General features: G+C 29.7%; 1 protein-coding gene across 2 annotated transcripts in view; it reads right to left on the bottom strand.

Moving 5' to 3' along the window:
- The window catches only part of LOC145839532 (IgGFc-binding protein-like), a 34,662-nt gene extending 11,610 nt beyond the window's left edge, over positions 1-23,052 (bottom strand). For both annotated transcript variants that reach the window (XM_082947131.1, XM_082947132.1), the window contains exons 1-27: positions 22,943-23,052; positions 22,708-22,787; positions 22,184-22,300; positions 21,702-21,887; positions 21,344-21,417; positions 20,062-20,250; positions 19,623-19,852; positions 19,252-19,407; positions 18,747-18,891; positions 17,494-17,635; positions 17,143-17,237; positions 15,069-15,247; positions 12,571-12,702; positions 10,865-10,962; positions 8,658-8,832; positions 8,229-8,400; positions 5,544-5,686; positions 5,283-5,390; positions 4,727-5,019; positions 4,400-4,529; positions 4,193-4,328; positions 3,746-3,853; positions 3,401-3,492; positions 2,906-3,044; positions 2,489-2,745; positions 2,051-2,224; positions 1,612-1,790 (exon numbers count right to left, since the gene is read on the bottom strand). In XM_082947131.1, coding sequence (XP_082803257.1) covers positions 1,612-1,790; positions 2,051-2,224; positions 2,489-2,745; positions 2,906-3,044; positions 3,401-3,492; positions 3,746-3,853; positions 4,193-4,328; positions 4,400-4,529; positions 4,727-5,019; positions 5,283-5,390; positions 5,544-5,686; positions 8,229-8,400; positions 8,658-8,832; positions 10,865-10,962; positions 12,571-12,702; positions 15,069-15,247; positions 17,143-17,237; positions 17,494-17,635; positions 18,747-18,891; positions 19,252-19,407; positions 19,623-19,852; positions 20,062-20,250; positions 21,344-21,417; positions 21,702-21,887; positions 22,184-22,300; positions 22,708-22,787; positions 22,943-23,008 — 3,995 coding nt within the window. In that variant the 5' untranslated portion in view covers positions 23,009-23,052. The remainder of the gene's footprint in view (positions 1-1,611; positions 1,791-2,050; positions 2,225-2,488; positions 2,746-2,905; positions 3,045-3,400; positions 3,493-3,745; positions 3,854-4,192; positions 4,329-4,399; positions 4,530-4,726; positions 5,020-5,282; positions 5,391-5,543; positions 5,687-8,228; positions 8,401-8,657; positions 8,833-10,864; positions 10,963-12,570; positions 12,703-15,068; positions 15,248-17,142; positions 17,238-17,493; positions 17,636-18,746; positions 18,892-19,251; positions 19,408-19,622; positions 19,853-20,061; positions 20,251-21,343; positions 21,418-21,701; positions 21,888-22,183; positions 22,301-22,707; positions 22,788-22,942) is intronic.
- Positions 23,053-23,252: the final 200 nt, after the last annotated feature.

Here is a 23,252-nt window from a genome sequence, read left to right as displayed (position 1 = left end):
CCCCTTGAATAATAAATGTTTATCAAAAAGTTAAGTTTACAAAGCAACGATATCATCTAAAGAAGAAACAAAGGATTATGTTGGATCGACCGAAGGTCAGATAAATTAAAAGTAGACGATATAATCTTAACAACAGCTTCAAAACTAACAAAGAAAACGGAACTGAACTATCAAAACAACAAAACTAAGTCAAATACGTTAATATTTGGTGAACAATCTGAGTGGTGCTGAAAATTTCAGCTTGGAGAGATTTAAGATCATTTAAAGTTGTTGAAATGTGTTTAACTTAGTCAAAAAGAGAAGCTATACTTATTTTAAACATAAAACCAGGCCTTTGTAGGCAAAATTAATTTGACTAAAGTGTTACTTTATTTCTAATGCTGGTTTTTGATGTTTATATGTTTGTAGTTAATCAGTTCTCATAACTATTATTTTGATTAGTTATGTGTAATTTTTTTGCGTGGAATTATAGTTTGTTTATAACGATTACTACTGTTACTATATAAGTCTAACTAATATTTTATTTATTGATATGTATCCACTGATGAACATAGCGTGAACTATATCTGGGTTTTAGCACTGAAAGTCTTTTGTATATTGTTTAAAATTAATTTCGATTCAAATTTTTGTATTGTTAAAAAAAGAAATATTACTAATGAAATATTCCATTTGATACTTACAATTTAAAACCAAGACACAATTACAGTGCTTTTAGTTTCTTGATTTGTACTTAAGTTTAATTTTCTAAGACTTAGTTTTTATAAAGCCTAATTCAGAATTACATCTTATGTTTTTAGTAACAGTAATAATAACTATTTTTAAATATACTTAGATTAATTAATTGATATCCTATAATGTTATTAAAAAATAAAACATTAACTTTGACTCATTATATTTCAAAATTTATCCTAGGTTAAGAATCGCTGCTTTAGGGGTTAAAACTGCTAAAAATTTGTACACCTAACGCTAAATTTGAGTATGTAGCTTTAAATCTCGGCATGAAAAAGCAGAACAAATATGCTGTAATCAACTTAGCATGTTGCATTGGAAAATCTAAAAGTACAAATACACATTACTGAAAAAACGACAATTACGGAGATGCCTTACAATAAAAACAAAATTTGTTTATTCAACAAGTTTTTAAGTACAATTTACTCCTTACAATTTTTGTATTTATTTTTGAGTTAGATTTTTTTCTTTGAGTTAATAAGTTAATAAAAAACTTATTTTGTCAAAACTTTAACAGAAACAACCGAGAAGTTGATATTTGCTGTACATAAAATTATTATATATTTTTAATTTAAATTTTTTGATTTAATTATTGAGTTTTAAACTCTCGGAATTCGACTTGTCGGAATTTCAATGGTCCGAATTTAGATTTTTGGAATTTAGAATGTCCCAATTTGAGTTGTCGGAATTTGAGTCGTCGGAATTTGATTGTCAGTGTTTGAATTATCTGAGTTTAAGTTGTCGGAATTTGGAATGTCAGAATTTAAATAGTCAGAATTTGAATTTTCGGAACTTAGGTTGACCGAATTTGAATAGTTATTTAACCGATATATTTCAACTTATTTTGTTTAAAGTGTTATTGTTTAAGAATAATATTTAAACCATTTAGCTTGTTGTTCTTCGTTGCATGGTTCGTCGTTGACCGGGGGTTCATCTGTGACATCACAATCGCCTGTTTGGAAGGAAGTTGCGAACAAATTGGCGGTTTCAACCAGAGTTCCGTTGTTGTCTGTGAAATCGTCACCGACTTCTCCATTGTAGTTTCCACACAATCCAGATACCTAAAATTGTTGGTGTCTTATTCTTTGAACAAGAAGTTCTTTTATATTTTTTATCACTTATATATAAAACAAGTTCATTTAATATTGTTTTAAAATGAAATGTTTTCTATTACAGAATACTTGATGAACTTTATTGAAATATTTAAATATTATATCAAATACTTTGTTATTTTCTCAAAGCACCTTTTATACCTCGTTTCATAAAAACCTAGGTTTAATTTTTTTCCAGTTGAAAACTTTACATTTAAGTTGATAGTAACCTGATTTTTAAAGCTGCCGGGAACGGTAACTCTGATCAGCGTGTTCTTGAACTCGATGGTCACTGAACCCAGTTTGATGATCACGCCCCTTTGCGACGCATCGATGCTTATGACGTCATCGTTGTACCCTTCAACTCTGACTGGTCCGACTTGCTCTTGGAACAATCCAGTTGCCTTTTGGTAAAACAAGTTTAATAAAGTAAGTTTAATTTTTTTTTTGTACTTTGTTAAATAAACTGGATCAATTTAAACTAATACATTTAGAATGAAGTTTAAACGTGTAACGATTCTTGTTATCAAAAATAACTTTTTAATATTTTTTTTTATTCAGATAATTATTAAATATAACTTGTAGATAAACAAACCATTCCATTGTGCTACTTTTTGGGTATCATTTTATTTTCAGCCTCAAAAACTAAAAAAAAGCAATGAACTCACGATAGCCTGGCCCCTGCTTCCGTCTTCCCTGTTCACGTCAATTCTCACGTCACTGCCGATGCCCGCGTGGTAGAACACCAGAGTGGCGTCCTTCAGGTAAGACACCCTGGTCACGCCGTTCCTGTTCTCGTTGGTGACGTCAAGCGTGAACGACGCCGTGTGCACCAGCGTGTACGTGCATACCCCCATGAAGTCGTACCTCAGCCCGTCGAAGGTGACGTAGTGCGGGTCGCCCGATCCCTGGCAGCTCGCGAACTCTGCGTACGGATTGTTTTGTTTAGCCTTTCTGAGATTAGTTCTATGTACTGGCAACTTTTTATTTTTAATGTACAGACTCTTTTTTCCACTCTTAAAACTAGAACAGCTTGATGTGCAGTTATTCTAAATTTTTATCAAATGTAGTTTGTAGAAACCAACCTTCTGGGGCGCACACAGTTTGACCGTCCTGCTGTTGGCAAGTCTCTCCTTCTGCGCAGGTGTTTTCGCTGCAGGTTATTTCCCCGTTCGTGCAACTGCAAGCAAACGAACAGTCTTCAGTCAAGTAGCTTTCTCCGCTCTGTTGTTCATTTGTTAACTTAATACGTAATTACTAAGTTATGTACAAAAGGTTGCTTTATTTTTTTGACAGAGATCTTTGTGTATGTTAAAAGTATATGCTTTTTCTTTTTAGTAATTTATTTCCATGTTTAGCTTGCAAGTTTGTTCATAACTATTATAATAAATTTGAAATTTCATTTACTAATAAAATAAGCATCAAAAATTTGAACCTAAATTCGAAAAATGATAGTTTTCAGTGTTATCCAAGCTTGCTATTTATAAATGCTTTAATCTTAATCGAAAAAACAACAGTAAATTTCGAGTGTTAAAACTATTCATTAATAAAAAAATCTGAATATTTCAACTAAAGCTAACCAAATAATATTTTCCGTTAGATGTACATCCGCACTCGGTAACAGGGACGCACTCTAGACCGGACAAGACAAAACCAGCGTCACAGAAGCAACCTGCGTAATAATGATTTTTCGTAAATTTTTTTTTTATTTTTAAGAGTATTCATCAGACGTAAAAAGCTGTCTTGTCATGAAAAGACTTTTACAAGACATTTTAACAAAACTACAAACTTGTTTTATACTTTGATTAATTTAAATACTTTTAAATATTAAGTAGCGTTTAGTTCTCCAAAAAAGTGACTTTAAAGTCTTTTATATAATCAAAGCTGTCAATAAACATAAAGTTTACGTAGTTTTATTGTTTTACCTTCAATTTTAGGTTTAGTACACCTGTTGGCGGCTTGTCTGTTCCTGCAAGTATTGGCACAAGCGATTCCTGCGGCCTCGTAGTGGGAGTTTGCCGGACAGTCAGGCACTAGTTTTATTTATATATGATTTATTTATTTGTTTAAACAAAAAATTAACACTATTTAAAAATCTTAGTACTGTTGTTAAAACGTCGACAGAAAAGCAATTTAGCAAGTTGATATACATTATATTTTAAACTTATTTATTTTCAAATGATAATACTTATGTTAACAGTTGTAAAACTGTTGATGTTTATAAAAGTAGTTTCGGTTTTCTACGTTTTTTTGATCTTAAAGAGACAGAGCATGTTTAAATACAAACAAATTATTATTAAAAAAAATTAAAGTTGATTTCAAACAATTTTTAATGTTTTAAAAAAAAAATCAATAAACATGCAAGTACCAACCTACAGGTGGATCGGATTCATTTCTCCAATCACAAATGGTTATTCCCCTGAGTTGACACTGATTCGCGTAATCTGAAATGGCTTGCTCGTAAGAAACGAGACTTCCCTCCGTGACGCACATGTCGAAAAGACAGTTCTGTTGAGAAATAGAAAAACTTAAGAGTTGTATAAGCTTTAATGTTTTCAAGCTGAATGTATAAAACCAACTCTCAGTATGTTAGGTGTCGGGATGACTTCTCTGCAGGCAGCAAAGCATTCTCCTTCGATGATGTTGCACAGAGCTTCGTAAGTTTCTCTTTCTTCACAGTCTCCATCAACATCGGTGCCTCCCTGACACCTGTTAGTGTTGTGTTTGTAAAAAAAAAGTAGTTTTTTCAAAGTATACTTACTTAATTCTTTGACAAAGGTTTAAATCATTTAGTTTAATATGTCAACTTCTAGTTTTTCGTTAATTACTATCAAGCTTTTTTTTTAGGTAAACAGAAATATATACAAAATATTCAACAAACTAATGTGTTTATATTTCCAACAAACCTTGTTGAAAGACCTCCGCTTTGGAAGAAATCGCCGAAAACGTCGATACCGACATCAGCTTCAGGGTCGGTTGGCAACCGGATGTCGTTGTCAGGGTTACCGTTGAAGTCCCCGCACAAACCGGACACGAGACCCTGGTACGCGCCGGACAGTTCAACTTTGAACACAGAGTTACCATCGTACCTGACGGTGAGACCGAACCTGGTAGTCATGACAACCTGGCTACCTGACAACTCGATGTTCAAGCCGCTTGTTGCCAAGGAATATGGCAGGTTCACTTGCAGTCCGTTTATCTGTGAGTGAACAACTTTTAGCTGAACTATCCAAACTATTTTTTCTTATAGCTTTTTCTCAAATCGTTATTGAAAAATTTTGTATTTATGTTTGACATTATAAGTAAATAGATAGTTTAGTAGCATACAACTGACTATTACTCGTTATCTTTAATTTAAGAACCAATGTTTTATCATACTTAGTTATAGAAACTATGATAGAATTTTAGATACTTATGTTTCAATGTAATATACATTTTTTAACGTAATAAAAATTAACTTACAATGACTTCTCTGCCTTTTCTGAAGTTTGCAGTGAACAGACCAATATTGACAAACGACTGTTTGAACCAGGAAACTCGAGTGTTGCCTCCTCTGTTTTCGTTCTCAACCTGTGTTGATGTGTTATGACGTCATAAATAACAAATGCGTCAACGAGATTGTCCAACACAAGCACTCATAATAAAAAATCAGCTAATGAACGAAATGTTAAAAAAATTTGTTATAATTTTTAAATTTTACATCCAAACAGTAAAACAACAAACCTGAATGTTGAAATTGACGAGGTCGGTGTCGTTACCGACGTCGGTTTGGACGAGAGTGTACACGCAAGTGCCCATGTAATCGTAGTACCTTCCGTCGAACGTCGTGTAGTGCGGATCCCCCACTCCCTGGCACGATGCGAACCCTTGAAAATTTAGTCAGTTTTATTACGTCATCACTTGTTTGTTACGCAGTAAAGACTTCAGCGTTTGTTTCATGCTCATTTATTTAGTTTGGCATTAATTTCTTTTCATAATGGTAAGATAGATTGTTTGAAAGTTTTAATGTTAGTTATTTTAAATCACACCAAGTAGTTTTATTATTTATCTATTTTTGTGATGTTAAGCAAATTGAAATTAACAGCCTGTTTTATCTGACATTTATTTATACACTCTAATATATATATAACTTACAAAACAATTCAGTTTTTAAAAATTGTTTTTTTAACTTTTACTCAAGTTCTTTTTGTGTTTTATTAAAACTATTCGTAGAAATAGGAGCATCACTTCATAGAAACAAAGTTAAATTTCAAAATACCTATGTTTTTGTTGAAAAATATTAAAAGCTAATGAGACATATCGCTAGGGAACACATAAACTTATTCAAAAAACAGTGTTTATTTACTTAAGTTGTTTTATTTTAAAGAATGTGGTTAAACTAGAATGACAAACGAAGTAGTTCTGTACAAACCACTATGACAGACCATAATATATGAACAAAAAGCTAAATAAATTTTAACATGTTTTCTTGGAAATTTATTGTTTAGAAACTTTTATTTGCTTATACACACCTATCTTTTTGATTATGCGTAAAATTATTAAAAATAGCTCCGTTGATAGGTGTAAATTGGCAACAATAGAGCAAAACTTTTCTTTTTACTGTTTAGTCTGAAAAAAATCTAATACACATTTTAGAAACTTGATCGATATACTTTTTTAAATTGTTACATTGTTTTCATTTGAAATATTTCTAACACTTCATTTGCAAACAATACGATGAAAATAATATGACAATAAAGTGTTTTACGTACGATATTTTCAAAACAAACGTGATGTATCACATAAATTACTATACAATTTGGTAATTTAAAAGTATTTTTTTATGTAAAGTTTGTGGTATAATATTTTCTTATGACTTGTACAATTTTGTTATATTAATATATTTTGTAAATACATATTTTTCAATTACAGAACCCTTTTTGCGATTTCATTGATATTAAGTATCAATTAGCTGATTAGTTACGTTTACACCAAATCTAATGAAATTTAACAGTTTAAAATTATAAAAAAATAGTATATGTTTAAGTTTAACATGGACATTTTCGGTAACCGAAGATCTTAATATTGAGACAATTCTTTAATAAAGGTGCATATTTGATCTGAAATTTAATAAATCTGAAATAATGATACTTTTCAAATATGAAGTAAGTCGAATTAAAAAAAAAGTTGAAGTTAGTTGACATATACATGCAGACTTAGTAACTAATTTCAAAAGATTCGTTTTTAAGATAACAATTTGAAAATTTTTCTTCTCTCTACATATTTAACAATCAACTTCAACAATATTCAACTAACGTTTAAACTTTTCCACACAAATAATATTATCAGCGTGTCAGTAATTTGAAATTAAAATTTACAAAAGCAATTTTTTCAGTTTTTTTCTCTAACATAACATGTGTGCTAATTTAACATTATAAGAATTTGTCTTTTAAACTTAACTAAGTTCTAAAAAAAATTTCATTAACAACATTTCATTACAAACCTACAGTCGGATTAAAATGCGTGCCAACTAACGTTCGGATTTGCTTAATACTTGAGTTGCATTGAATTAACTTTTTAAAAGTTGTCAAACAGTAAAACATTTATCATAAATCTATACAGAGCTCGCCTATTGTTCTTTAAAATATCTAGTTTATTTTATTAAACAGGATATTCGTTCAGTTCAGTGGTTTTTAATTTTATTATTCAACGAAAAAAAAAACTTTTTAAAGTAAAATACTCTTAGATGGGTAAAAAAAATTCTCGGAATTCGTTTATAAAACTAGTTTTTTATTGTAACCAGACGGTATTTCCTAACTCGGTAAATTATTTTTAATTGTTTAAGAATTAAAAGTTAATGCTTAGCTAATTTTTTTGAATAAAAAACCTTTAAAATGTTAGAAACTCTTACAGTAGTTATGGTTTAAAAAATTTAGTTAAGACGTCAAATTTTCAAAATTAAATTTTCTGAAGTTTTACGTCAACTAAACATCGTTTAAGTAATACGTGACAGTGCTTTAAAGTTTGTTTTTTTATCGACACTAACAACTGTTTTATGTATAAAGTATTAAGTATAAATTTATTTAAAGCCTAAAACATATTTAAGCTTTTTTTAATTTTAAATTTACATTTTAGTTTTAATTTTACACTTTAGTTGTAATATCTATAAAATTGTTAAAAACAGTTAAAGTGTTTAAGAAAACAAACTTTTATGTTTCTAAACACTTATATTTATTTGTTTTGCAACTTCAGCCGTCTAGCTTTTACTAAAGAATTACAAACTATTTAATTTATTTACGTGAATCATTTTAGATTACAAATCATAAACTTTTTTTAAATTTAATCTGATACTTAACACAAACTAATTTATGTATTAGAACAATTGTACAAAATAAAAACATTGGTTTTTCATTATTACGTCACACTAACCAACTTCCTCGCAAACGAGCGAGTCTTCAGTCCAAGTTCCTTCCACGCAGGTGCTCTGCGACGCCCCGTTGATGCGGAAACCTGGTTGGCATGACAACCTGCACACCGAACCGTCCTCGAAACCGTCGCTGCAAATGACGTCACCGCCACGTTGACTCACCAATGGTGAACACTGTGACGTAATAGTTGTTTTTACAGTTTTAAGACGAAAACTGAAGTTTGATTATTTGAGCTTAGTGTTTATGTAATATAAAATAAAAAATGATAAAATTATTTTTTTAGTTATTAAAAGAGTTTAAATTTAGAAGTTTTGAAAACATTTACATTAAAAAAAGCTGTAATTGATTGATTAATCATTTACAATTCAACTAATTTTGCTTACTTTGTTCAAAGCTGTATTATTTTATTTTTAAACAAACATCGTCTCACCCTGTTAGCGGACGGGTTTCTGACGATGATGTTGAATGACGTGAACACGAAGTCCCCGGTGGCGGGGTTGGGGGAGGCGGTTATGGTGACCCTGGAAACGGAACCGTCTTCTGCAGTCGACGGAACGTTGATGCTGATCTGAACTTCCTGCTGGGATCCGTCGGTGATGTCCGAACTGAACAGTTTGATTTTCAGTTAAAAAATTGGTTTGATTTTCAAGCACATGGTTATACAGTTAGGGACTTGTATGCTTTGTTTTTGTACCAAGATAACTAACAACTGAAACAAGTTTTTTAATATACAGATATTATTATTTTTCTCTTAATTTTACTAGAACTATATGCATATTTACTATCACAAAATTATTTTGTTCGCTAAGTTTTTCGATGTCTCTTAAAAGTATACTAATTTAAAAGTATATTAGTTAAAAAAAAAGATTTTAAGGCATAATAAAAACAAACTGTTTATTAGCTTAATTGTAATGATAATTATTAGATAACTAAATTTCTATCAGCAAATTTTGTATAAAAATTAAAAAATTTTTAGAACTAGGAAAAAAAAACAACGGCTAGTATTAGAATACTTATAAGAAAAAGTTAAAACTAAAAACAAATGTGAGCTACTTGTGACTCGTAAAGTTTATTTTTAGATTTAGTTGTTCATATTTTAGTTTTTGAAACAAACTCAGTTGCTTAAACAAATAACATTTTTGCTAGTTTTTAAAAAGTTTCTCATTAAACGCGAAGTGTAAAATTTTCAAAAACTTAACAGTAAAAGCTATAAAGCAATTATTAGCCTCGACGTTTATAAAAGTGGTGAACTTTACATAAGTATTTTTTTAAAGGGTTTTACTAATATTTTTTCTACATCAAAAAGTTCTGCTTTATTAAACTTAAATTTAGTTGTTCAACTTCGGATTGTTATTTTCTAAATATATAAAATTCCATCAGGTCAAATAAACTTGAGATTTAATTTAAGAATTTTATTTGCCCACCACATTTGACAAAAGTATACTCGTAAAATACTTAAAATGAAATCATTTGAAATATGTTCAAACAAAATATTTAGATGTTAGGAGTTGTTAAACTCACGATGCCACCAAAGAATTACGCCTAATCTAAATTGTACGCTTGCGCCATTGAGAAAAATTTAGCTAAATCCGAATGAACTTTAAAAACTCGCAAAAGTATACCTCTCACGCACATTGAGAAATTCTTGTTTGATTTAAATGTTAGTTTGGAATAAAAAAACATCAACATTTTGTGAGTTTACTTGACCGTCACTTCTTTTGACTTTAATTTGATTATGTACAAGTAATAATTCGATATGAGAAAACTGACATTTTCTGAAAGGCTTGACCGGGAGTTTAAAACTTTAATGCGGTAATTTTTCATTAGCATTTTAAAACTTGCTAAAAATAAAGTTTTTTTTCACAAGTTTTGTTCAGCTATTGGATGCTTTAATAAATAATGACACATGCTTTACAAAGTTTAATGCAGCAATCATTAAGAAGAAATTCCTTTAAATATTACTAAGTACATTTTTGCTATTTGGTAGTTTATTTGCTATTAAATTACGCAAAAAAAAAAACACAGTTTGACAGCTTGGTCCAAAAATATATTATATAAATGATTAGCATAAGCTAAGAATTAATAAGTTTCACCCTATATTGATTTTGACTAAGCTACTAGAACAGGGGTCTGCAAACTGCGGCCCGCGGGCCAAATGCGACCCTTGAAGCAAAAATCTGCGACCCGCGAGGTATTTATTAGCTAAAAACATACTTTTTGAAAGCAATAAAAAAAAAATTGTAATAAAAACTTAGAATTAGGCTCTTAGTTCAATAAATACTCTTTGCTTGTGCTTTATTATTGCTTATGTTATTATTTTTTTGGTTTAATACAGTACTTTGGTAATGGTTGTCACAACTAAAGTAAGTGCGGCCCTCGAAAACTTTTTTCTAAATAGTGCGGCCTGTGAGCAGTTTTTTCCATGAAAAATGGCCCGCAAGTCATCAATGGCTGCCGACCCCTGCACTAAAAGCTGCTGGTTAACAGCGTTTCATGTTTTATTATTTTCCGAAGCTTTAAAAATTTAACTCCTTGTACAATCGTCGTTTGTTTTATTCATACGTTTGTTTTATTCATAAACCAATTTAAAAAGTATTAAAAAATAGTTTTTTTATTGTTTCAAATTGCAAAACTAACTTGGAAGGAGTGCTGCTCGTGACGTAGAGAGCCGCGTCGGAAACGGCGTAGTTGAAGTTCAAAGTGGAGCCGACATCGTTTGAAACAAGTGTGCTCACCTTCATCAGAAAAAATTCAATGTTTAAACAAATATAGCACATGTGGGGTAAACTATACAAGCTAAACGTAGAAATAAAATTAGTACATACTACTTTGGCACTCCATTAAATTTTGCTAGAAGTTACTGTTATAACAATTACAAAATTGTGAACGAAGACTTATATGAACGGAGAAGTATTGAACAGATGTTGTCGATAGTTACTTATGAATATTACAAGTTTACTCGTATGTATTCAAGTTTTATATTACTAGTTTAAAAGTAACTGGATTTAAGTTAGTTACATAAAATTAATTCATTTATTTTGAAGACAATACGGTTATTCGATATGCAAAGCGTGGCCATCAATTGAAGTACGGTAGTAAACCTGCCAACTAAATCTTAAATGTAAATTATTTAGCTATGTTTTACAAGAGCATTGTTAAGAACAACAAATTGTAAAACTTTTAATTAATTAACCATTTCTTGACAATTTAATTTGATTGGTATTTTGTTTCTTTTGAGAAAAAGTTTATAATAAAGCAAGTTTTATACTTCAAAAAGTTATCTGAATGATTGATTGCAAAGTTAGTCTTAAATTTGTTCGGTAATTTTCTTAATGCTTTCAGACCACTATGAACTTATAGATTTGGTATTTTTGACATATAATGTAAAATTTATGCTTAATGTACTTTTTTCGTTTTTTATACTTAAATATGTTTCTGAACAAAAAGCTTTTAGTTTAAATGCTAGTTATTTGCGTTACATTTATTAAAGATACTTACATATAATGTACATTCAGGTAGTAATAAATTGTGAAGTTTTAAATTTAGTATTATTTTTTGCTTGAAATTTTTTTATTGAAAGTACGTTTAACATAATGTAAAAAATCTAACTTAGTTTTATTGTACATGCTGTATTTAAACATTTTGTTAAGGCGTTAATATTTTATTGTTATTGGGAAATAAAACTTTTACATTAAGACTAATCCCTGAAACTTTATAAAGTTTTATTTAATTCAAGTCGTTGGATTTCTTACTTTATAAACCTTTTTATATACAACAAAATAAGTTTGATTAATATCGATAATTATTAAAATAAAAAAAATAAAAAAATTGATAGTCAGCTAATATGATTAGCAAACATAATTATAAAGTTAACATATTTACTTGCGCGAAAACTAGCGTACGCATGTTCGTATCAAACAAATAAAGCCTGATACAACTAACGAACAAAGTATAAAAAACCTAAACTCAACTAAAAATGAGTACAATGATTACAGTACAATAAACCATTTTTTTATTTTGTAAATTTTTGTAAAAATTTACCTTAAAGTTACGTAAAATATATTTGTTTATGAAACTTTTGGTAGGTTTACTTATCGAAAAAAATAGTTGTATAAACTTATACTAGTTCCGCACTCGGTAAAAAGTGATTCTAACCATTCTACATATAATTAAAAGTGTTTAATAAAAGCATATTTGCTAGTTTAATAAAAAAAATCTTATCTAAAACTTTTCAACTTGGAATAAATGTTCAATATTTCTATAACCACAAAAGTACAAATATTTTTCAATTTTACAACACCAACACGTTATTCTACTTGCAAATCCCAACAACAAGCACTCACCTGCAAACTGTCGCCAGCCTGTATGATCTGATCTTGCACGGGCTGCACCGCGATGTTGCTGTTCAGAGGCGTGATCGCGCACGGATCCGACCTCCTGAAGATCTGTCCTTGCGCGTCCAATCCGAGTACCACCTAAATTCAGTTGTAAAGCTTATACAGGTTAGTTTTAAAGAAGAGATAAGTTGTAGAGTGTTAGAGCAAGACTATGTGTTGTACTGTTTGTTTCACTGCATAATGACTTTTTAAAAATCGTGGTTACAATAAGTATTTGGTGATCGGTTCTAGTTTTAATAAGTTTTGTAAATTTATTTTATTTGTTTTATGTTTTAAGTTTAAATTGAACATGAATTTTCCTATAAAAAATGTTACCAATCAAAGTCAACGCCCATATAAAGAATGTTTTTTGTGCAATAAAACGTCTTTTTCTAATTAACTCAGCTTAGTTTAATCCGTTGCTGTAATACTTTGACATTCCTTGGTTTTTAAACAAATTTCGCAACATCAGGTATTTTTAATTTACATGTAAACCTTTCGTTTGAAACCGAGAAAAACCTGTATGCAGCCATTCAGATGGAATGGAGATAAGAGCTGTTTCTAGGAAGCCTGACAAATACTTTCTATCAAATATTTAGCGGCGCGTAGTATCTCAGTACCATTACATGAAGTCAGTGGAGCCTGAAGATTATAATTTGCTCTTCACGCCCGAGAAAACTTGAATAATCCCGCCAAGAGAGATTACTTGCTGCATTATTGCCGCTTTACGTCGAGCACAAGTTTCAACGCCCAAGCACTTTAACTATTTGGAAGAGTTCGATAAGCATAAATTATGATATAGTAAAATACAAATATTACTAATGTAGTTAATTTCAGTATCTACCTTTTAAAACTTAGGGATTTTTTAAACTAAAATTTTGATTTAAATTAGCAATACTCTATTTTTTCTTGCAGTTTGTATGTTTATTATAAATGGTTGTTTTATTTTGTTATTGGTTCAAATAAAACTTAGTCCGATGTTTAAACGTTTTTAAACATTTAACCTATTTTAAAAGTGACAATTAAATGATGATAACATCAAATAAAAAAAAGATAAAATTTGATCTGTATAACTAAAAAGTGATAACTAAAAACCTGTGCCGTTAATCTATAGTAAAGTTTTTCTACGAATTTTGTTAGTAAAATGTACTGAGATTTGTAAATTCTATAAGCGAAATATTATTTACTTTTGAAGTAATATAACATTTTGTCACATTAAAGTTTATAACTGGTATTTGTAACTAGACATAAGTTTCACTATCCAAATGCATTTCATATAAGTAGGCCACTTGAAATGTTCTGTAATTAGCTATTTTCTTTTTGTTAAGGCTCATTAAGTACAATAGATTAAAATTTTGGAAAATACTGTTTCATTTTACTTTTGAAATAATTAGTTAAATTAAAGCTTCTACATTTTGTTTTAATTTACCATCTGGAATAGTTTCAATGACACGCATAACCAAATTAAGGTAAAAATATGTGGTGACTTTTAACCATTCCTTAGAATATTTCGTTTCATTGTCACACCTTTTGAGATAGGGAATTCTCTTTGACTTATTCCATAAGTTTTCTTTTTTCTGAAATATTTCGTTTTTTTCTCGTACCACCCACCTCAGACTGAATGAACACTTTTTTGTTTGTTATCTTAAAAACAACTCGCCCACCTCAAATTAAAAGCCATTCAGGCAATCTTGAGCGAATCTGACAAGTTGCTTCCAAAAACAACATTGAGTGGTGATTGATTTGATTTTATCGTGTCATTCGATACAGTTTAAAATGTACAGTCTATTCAAAGTCGTATCCGTGGTTGCGATATGATTGTGACGTAACTACCATTCTGGTAAACATCCATGTTTAGAGTAATTTATCACCTGTTTCCTTTGAATTTTGAAATAGCGAAAAGGTGTGACTTTGATTTTGTAAAAGAAACAACTGTGACCAATTTTGAAATACTTTTAAATCGTGCTGTTTTGATATAGAATTTGTGTAAATATTTTCGAAATTTACTGTAAGATAAAAATTAATGTTACAAAGACAAACAAGGACTTACCTTATAAAAGTGTCCTAACATCATAATTTTTTATGTAATAGTTTATGTTTTATTTTTAAAGTTATCAAAATAAAAAGTTATGGTTTTAAAATTTCCAACTCATACTCAGTCAACAGCAGATCTTTTGTTCAGATTAATTTGTTTACAAGTTAATTAAGTAAATCATTAAATGTACCTGTAAACTGAATAACAATTTTTAAAAAATGATGTTTTATTTTAACTAGTGAAAAACTATAGATCTTTTTATAACTTTGTTGCTTTTAACTATCGTACAAACAATCATTAAGAACAAAATAGCCGAGTGTTTATCGATATATAGGCTAAAGGTTTCAAACTAAGGAAAACAAAACTTGTAGATCAAACTCGTGATAGCAATTAGCAACTTGTAACCATGTATTATTACGTCATAACTCACAATGAAGAACCTGACGGTGGGAACGGTGAACTTGACGGTGGTGTAATACTCGTCATCTCGGCACCTGCTCACCTCCAACTCCTGGATGACGCTTCCGTCTTCTGCTTGCAGTTGCACCTGTGTGAGCTTCACGTCGGTCGAATCGCCGAAGACGTTCACCTCCACCATGGCTTCCGATCCTTTGACGAATAACAGATATTGAATGGCCAAGTTGAATTTATTACAATAATTGAATAATAATAACAGATATTGAATGGTCAAGTAAATTTTGTTACAATAATTGAAACAATAGTAAGAGATTAAAACATTTTACTTAGTTTTTAAAAAACTTCAAATTTAAAATAAAACATAAAAATGTACCTGGAAACTAAATAACAGTTGAAAAAACTTCAAATTAACAAGTGAAAACAGTTAAATTGTAAAGTAACTAAGTTGATTACTATAAATTGTTTTTTTTAAATCTGATAAACAAAAATATTTATTAATTAAAGTTTTAAATTCAAATGTACAAACTATTCCTTAGCATTTTTTATTATAATAAATGGTTTTTAGCTATTTAACTATAATTTAATCATGTTAATTTATAGTTACTAAAAACATTGCAAGTAAAATGTATTTGTTTTTATTCATAACACGTACACATAGTTCTTATCAAAAATATGTTTATAAATACTTTTTATAAATAAAACCAAAAATAGTGATTACTAGTATATTATAGTTAATAAAAAATTTTCTAGCTATACACATCATTTAGGTTAAGTAGTTTGAAATCAACAAAAACTTTAAAAATATTTGATTGCTCTAAGTCATCTGAAACGTTTCGTTTATTCAACATATATTTTTTTTGTACTTTTCTAAGATATTTTAGTGAAAACTGATAAAATTAGTTTTCTAAAGGAAAATTTTTAAACAGCTACAAATAATTGTTGTAATCTTTAATAGATTAGCATATATTTATGATTAAAACTTCAAGGTGCTATTTACTTTGAAACAACTCTAAGACTGTCCTTAATGGTAAGTATTTTCAAAATGAAAAACAAAACAGATTTTACGTAAAAACTAAGAGTTTGTTGAAAAATAAGTTTTTTATAAATTTATTGGTAATTTTGAATACAACAGAAATGAACTTTTACTTAGTGTAATCACTTTTTATTTTAGAAAACACAATGAGTTTTTTTTCAATTCATAGAAAATGTTTAAACATTAAACTGCAAAAAAATTAAATCCTTGACATTTTTTAAATTTTGAGAAGACATTAACGGTCAAATCGAAAACTTGAAAAAGGTAAAGAACTTCACTGAACCAAACTGTCTGCTTTATACAAACGTAATCTATCATTTAGTTTTTCGTGATAATTTTTGCCAATGAAAAGTATAATCTCGCTAGATTTCACACTTAAGTGAATATACACGCCTACTAAGTTACAATTACCTAAAAAAAACGGTTTCAACAGTTTTTTTCATACTTAAGTTTTACTTCCTTTACGTTAACAAAAGTATAAAATTAAGACGTTTATTTTAACTTTATACTTTTCAATCGTAAGTAAATTAATGAATTAAATACCAAGCGTCAAAATATTTTGTACTTAGTAAGATTTAATTGACTTCTGTTTTTTAAAGTAGGTTATTGAACTATTTAAAGTTTATGAAAAGGTAAAGTGAACAACCCCGCCTACGCAATTATAAAAAACTGTTTTTTAATATTTATACTTTTTGTAACAATCGTTCAACTGTTAAAATTTTCTAAGAAAGTTATTAAATTCGTTTGATGATTCATGAAAAAAATTAAACAAAAGTAAGTTCTGAAAATTTAATTTTCTTCTTAAATTTTAAATGCAAAAAGCTAAGCTCATTTACTCATAACATAATACTCACTTTATATCTTTTGAACAACACATTCTAGATACAATATACAAAAACTGAAATATTTTCAAATTTTAAATATTGTGTTCGTGTCACAAAAAGTTTTTTAAAAAGACTTACGAAAAGCAATGCGCGTAACTTATACTTTTTATTTTTGATATTGTCCCATCATTCCGTTATCAAGCGTGTAGTTATTACTCAAACTTGCTTACCAGCCATATGTTGGTCCACATTGACGAATTCTTCACCTTGGGCCTGCCTCATGTTGGCAATCGTTCCGAACACTGTCTCTCCCGATACTTCAACACTGAATTTGTGATTGTTAGTCGTTTCAAACTTATTGTTACATATAAATAAGCATTTGTTAGTAGTTTTCTAAAACAGTTTAAAGAACAAGTGTAAAGGGTTGTGTTTATGCTAAACTTTAAAAAAATGTATATATGAAGTTATTGTTGAAATGATAATACAAATCTAACTTTTGTTACCAAAGTTTATTCAGTTAGGTAAACTATTTAATACACTATACATATTAGTTATAACTTTAACATAACAGTCAACTGTACCTGTATCCTTCCTCCAGATTACCGCCAAAGTCCAATTGAAGTTGGGATCCCTGAGACCAAGCTGACACTCCCCGAAGCCTGATCAGGTACAGCCCGTTTGAGTTGATCAGCACTTCGCTTTCCACGTTGACTGTGGTGCCGTCTGTTATGAAGAAGTTTTGTGCTTTAGTCACAAAGCATTTTATCATTATGAAGAACGTTATTAGCTATTAAAAGTAGTGTTATGGTTTTAATTAAACCAAAAGAAACGACAAAAGATTGTACAACTGGTATTTATTTGTATAAAAAATGTTTATTTATTTTTAGTATGTACGTTTGAAGGTACGCAGTTAAAAAAACTATCTGTTTTGAGTATGCTGTTAAATTTTTAAGAAATGTTCAATAGTTATATTGTCAAAACGTTTTTCCGGTTTTTTTGTTGTAAACTATTTTTCTATTTTTTGAACAAAATTCTTATTCTAATTATATCATATAATGAGGCTATGTAAGCTAAAAAGAAATATTTGCAATCATATTAGTTATGATAAATCTTTTCTGAATGTTTCCACAACAGTTGTAATATTTAATTTAAAATACTTAAGCGTATAATTACAATTTCAAAACTTATATGTCAGCATTCGTTTCGACATGAAATTTTACACATTTTCAAACCAGGTGTGCTTCTTATCGCACAACTCTAATTACTTTTAAATGTAAATAAGCTAAGTTATGTTTTTAGTAAGTTTTATAATTTATAGCAATCGTTTCTTTTCAAATAGTCTTTAAAGTTGTTAAGATGCTTATTGCGTAACACATTAGTATTAGATTATTTCGAATAACAATGTTTATTGGAAAATATAATTTAAGCGGCTTTGTCTAAAATACAAGTATTAAAATTTGTAGTGCCTTAAATTGATGTTTTAAACACGTTTTCGAGATAGTTTCAATCAGTATACGACTTAAGTTTAGCTAAAAGTTTTGTTTAGTTTCCCCATGTTTAATTAGGCGCGGCAACAAATTTTATAACTTAGTTTTCGTTCGAAAATTTTACTTAAACCTGCTTTTCCGCATCATCTAGATTAACTAATTTAAAATAACGTTTTAATAAGCATAAAAAAACTAATAAATATTAAATTAAAAATATCTTTTTTTGAACAATTAAGTAGAATCTATTACTTAATTAAATTTTGGACTACTTCTTAAAATGTTTTTGGCTTTACTTATTCAGCTTTTAGCGTAAAAAAAACTTTTTTCTTATGATTCGTTTCACTTACCTTGTTGGACTTGGGTTACTGTGACAGATGAGACCCCGTTCACCCTAGCAACACCTGCAACTCTGATGGTTAGGGTGTTGATCGTTTTGTCAACAGGAACAAACATTTGAGGCGCCGTGGCAAAAGTGTTGAAAGCAAGAATTACCTAAACAGAAACATTTTTTAAAGCTGCGAATAAGTAAACAGACACAAAGTAGTTTTTGGTTATTCTAATTAGCTTGTTAAGATTTGGAAATAATTTATAAACGTTTGTTAATTACATTCTTTGAAAAGAAAAGTATCCTAATTTATTTGTATTCTAAAACTGCACATTCAGTTTTCTGACATTTAAGAATTGTTTTTATACTTGTTCTACAATCAAGTTTTTTACGTAAAACAGTACAAAAAGTCTCAAGTTAGATACATTAGTATTAAGTGCGAAACATTGCTTTCCACAATTAGTCCCAGTATAAAAAATTAGCATAAAAACTTCTAAAACCGGTTCTTCCCCAACAACAAAACTAACTTGTCCTTGTGTGGTGAGGGCGGTGAACAGCTGAGTGACCGATTCGATGTCGGACCTGTCGATTACGGTGGTCAGACCTCCTGTTGCCCTGGACAGCCGGTTGTAGAACGGACCTCCGGCATCGTCCGTCACTTCTTGCGTCATCAGGTTGATTATCTGGACAGATTAAAAGCAGAACTTTATATGTGATTTTTCAATAAAGAACAAACCTAAGATAAAACATTGTTCTATATTTAAATGTCCTTAACAGTAACTTTTTTAAATCAGCGTATTACGTGGAATGTGTGCGAGCACGTCAGAGTATGCGTACAAAAATGTTCAAATAATTTAAATTTCTCAATTAAAACATGATAACAAACAAGCAAACGAACCCTGATTTTCTTGATGAGGGCAACGGCGATGATCTGGGATTCTAACTCGACGTCTTTAGCTGGAGCGTCGGTGATGTGGAACAACACGCTCCTCCTAGTGGAAGCTAACAACCCATTGTAAATTCCGATTCCCGCCAGTTCGGGGAGGTCCCCTCCACCAGAAGCAATGAGCGCGTTTATTGCGTCGGTGATGACCTGTGGCGATGACGTCACCGTCACCGGTCCGTGTTCTGTTACGTCATAAAAGCGGTAATTTATTTACTGTTTTTTTTTTGTTTGTTTATGTTAAAAGTATATTTAAAACACTAATATGTTGTTGCTTATTTCTTAATTTAACAATACAGTCTTTGCTTTGTAAAAGTTTGTACATGATTGTTTGTTCTATTCAAAAAGAAAAGAACAAATACTTATAAAATTGTTCAGCAAGTTATAAACAAACCGGGGTCGTTGTACGGACTGAGGACGTACAAAAGCGGCTGGTTGACCGTTCCTCTGGTGGTTTCAATTATGTTAATGAATCTGTCCTGGGCCGCACGAATCTCAGCAGACATGCTACCTGTGGTGTCCATGACAAGGGCCAATGTGGAGCCCACGGCGAGGTTCAAGTATCTTTCGAAAGCAATTTGCGCTGTAAGAAACGTTTTAAAGGTTTGATTTTTCTCAGTGCAATAGTTACGTATCTTAGAAAATTGTAACAACTTTTTTTGGTGTTTCGTAGTTCAGTGTAAATTTCATTAGTTAATTGAACCTAAGTTCAGTTCAAAAGGCTATTATACAAAAGTGTTGAAGTTTGAATACAAGTAGGTAATGAAATTGATGTGTATTACAAGCATTTGTAGTAAAAGAATATTAATAAAACTAAATATGATATGTTAAGATTATAGGAATTTTTTTATTCTTCTACAACAAAACAAACGTAAACTTTTAAGGTATAGTTTAAACTAAAATTAAATCCCATGTATACCTTGCTAAGACAAAAAAACAGTTTTTGATATTTAGATAGTTAAAACTAATATCACTTTATTGTTTTTGCAGGTAAATTTTTGAATGTTAAGTTTTTGGTATACTTAATTAATATATAAAACAGAACGTTTCCATTTTCTATCTAAATGAGTAAATAATAAGATTTTAAATAGCTTATAAAATTTTTACATCCCGAAGGAAGGGTTTTTAAAAGTTTATTGCAGTTAATGGCATTAAAATCTTTAAAATGATTCAAACGTGGTTTTTATGCAAAACTTGTTCAAAGCACAAAGTAGCATAAAAATTGTTTTAATTTTGGCACGACCGAAGATTAAAGTATTACTAATGATATAGCCAAAAACCTAAACTTTAATTAAAAGCTTCAACGTACGAACTTAATTAACTTGTAAAAGTTCATGGCATCTTAAATACACGTACACGTGCAGTAATGTTTAGCTAGATGGTTAGTTAATGTAAAAACGTTAAACAGAATTTTTTGCGCTTTAAATACAATAAGCTTTAAAAGCCAAAGTTATATACTTTAATAGAAAAATGTTTCAATTTAATTTTCATTATTAACAGAAATTCTATATTGTAATTGTTTTTATAAAGCTTATATAAGTTTTATTCCATTTCTACATAAACAAAGTGTAAATGTAGTTGTAATTGTATTTTTTTAGTACAATCAAGTTTAAAAACTTAGTTAAATATTAACCAAATATTTTTTTATTAAACTTTTTTATGACGTAATAACTAACTGATTGAGTTTCTGATTGTGACGAAAACAGGAGTAAGAATGACGTTGATTTGGACAACTTGTACCTCTGTCAGTCTGTTGAACGTAAAAAAGTTGTGTTAAAACAAATGCACTTTTATTTTTTGATTTTAGCACTTTACTCAACTTACAAATTGTGTATTTTAACAATACCCTTATAACAAAACTGATAACTTTTAAATTAACAGGTCTATTTGTATGTTAGTGTTTATAGTTATTGTAGAAGTATTATTATTTGCATTTATCTAAATACTAGTATAGCAAGGGCAGAAACAAAAGCTGCGTTTATAAAAACTTTTTCTCTTGACACTGAAGTATTTTTTCTCTCTAAACTTTCTTACCTGTTGAAGTCGAGATCGACGAGCCCGCCTTCGGTCAGCGAGGTGAGGATGAGCAGCAGGGTCTCCTCCCTGGCCGACTCGTAGTCTCCCCTCTTAGCCAATCCGATCACCGCCGTCAGGTGGTCCGTGGAGTTCGTCCTTCCGGATGTCGACGATCCCAACACGTCTAACAACCCCGCCATGAACCTGAAAGAAATACAAATCATGTTTCTGATACATGTTTCGTGTTTTGCACGAATCACCACTTAAAACACAATTGTTGTCAAGTTCGCAAAAAGTGGCGGACCGCAAGTGTTAAAAAAAGTCAGTCTGTCAAGTCTACATGTCAAAAATTAAGGAATCGTTTTATGTAAAGTAATTATATGAAATTAGTCAAATAATTTGTTAACATGCGCATGGTAAACATTAATAAAACAGCTAAGTGGATAAGTAACATTGTTATTTTCTGAGGTATTATTAAAAACAATAGTAGTATAACAAACTCAGCAGTAGATGTTCCACTTCCGTATCTTTCTTCGAAAAGTTCAAATAACCCGTATCTTGCGTCTCCATCAACCAATGGGAACCCGTCATCACCGATTGCTGTGTCTCCGAAGTATCTGATTGGATATTATTTTACATATTAAAAGTGTAATACATTATAACCAAGTAAAACTGAGTTATATACATTCTAGATATATATAAGGTTAAAAAAAATACAGTTACAAAAACTATCAAAGACGTTTATTTTTCTATTATCGAGTAAAACACAAAATTAAAAGCTTTTATAATCAACTATTTTTACTAAACTTTTATCAGGTGATACAAACTTATCATAGAAAATGTGTGGATGATACATACTAGCTGTTTTTGTGCATTTGTTTAATTATTTAAACCAAAGACAAATTAACGATTTAAATTAGCCGTTTGTCAAAAATAACAAATCAATTACAATAACGACAAAAGTTTTACTTACGAAAACAAACGTAAAATCTTTAACTATATAATAATAATTAAAAAGTTTCACCTTGTAGTAATGTCGACAAACAGTTGCTCGATGACGACTCTCAATGTGGTTGTTGTTTCGTCATCAGAAGCTGGACATGTCTGTTAAGACGTTATAATTGTTCAATTAAGTCATTCTAAGTTTAACTGAAACGGATAATATTTTGTAGAAATTTATAATAAGTTATGCAAGATATCGACATAATTATATTTTCAAATAAACTAAAGTATAAACAAAACAACTTTAATTATCTAACCTCTTGTGTTTTGATGTTGGCTGCCAATGCAAGTAATATAACAACACTAGCGATAAATTTCGCCATTATGGTATATTATTTTAATTATCTATTTTTTATTCTACCTGAAAAAAATAAAGCTGCTGAGTTGAATGAACGAAAGTACTTTAAAACATTAAATTTAAAAAAAAATCAAGTTTACGATGCAATTTATCTAAGTTAGCTCCAAACGGTTTGTTTTTGTTATAAAAAGTATTAAACTATTTATTAAGTTATTTTTGAAAAAAATTGCTAGTTAAGTAAAAACTAAAAGTTTTTTAAACAAACTCAC

This window comes from Thalia democratica, chromosome 6 (assembly GCF_965202585.1).
Source record: "Thalia democratica chromosome 6, ktThaDemo2.hap1.1, whole genome shotgun sequence".
Lineage (NCBI taxonomy): Eukaryota > Metazoa > Chordata > Thaliacea > Salpida > Salpidae > Thalia > Thalia democratica.
The sequence above is the reverse complement of the archived record's forward strand: the minus strand, read 5'-3'. Positions and strand labels throughout refer to the sequence as shown.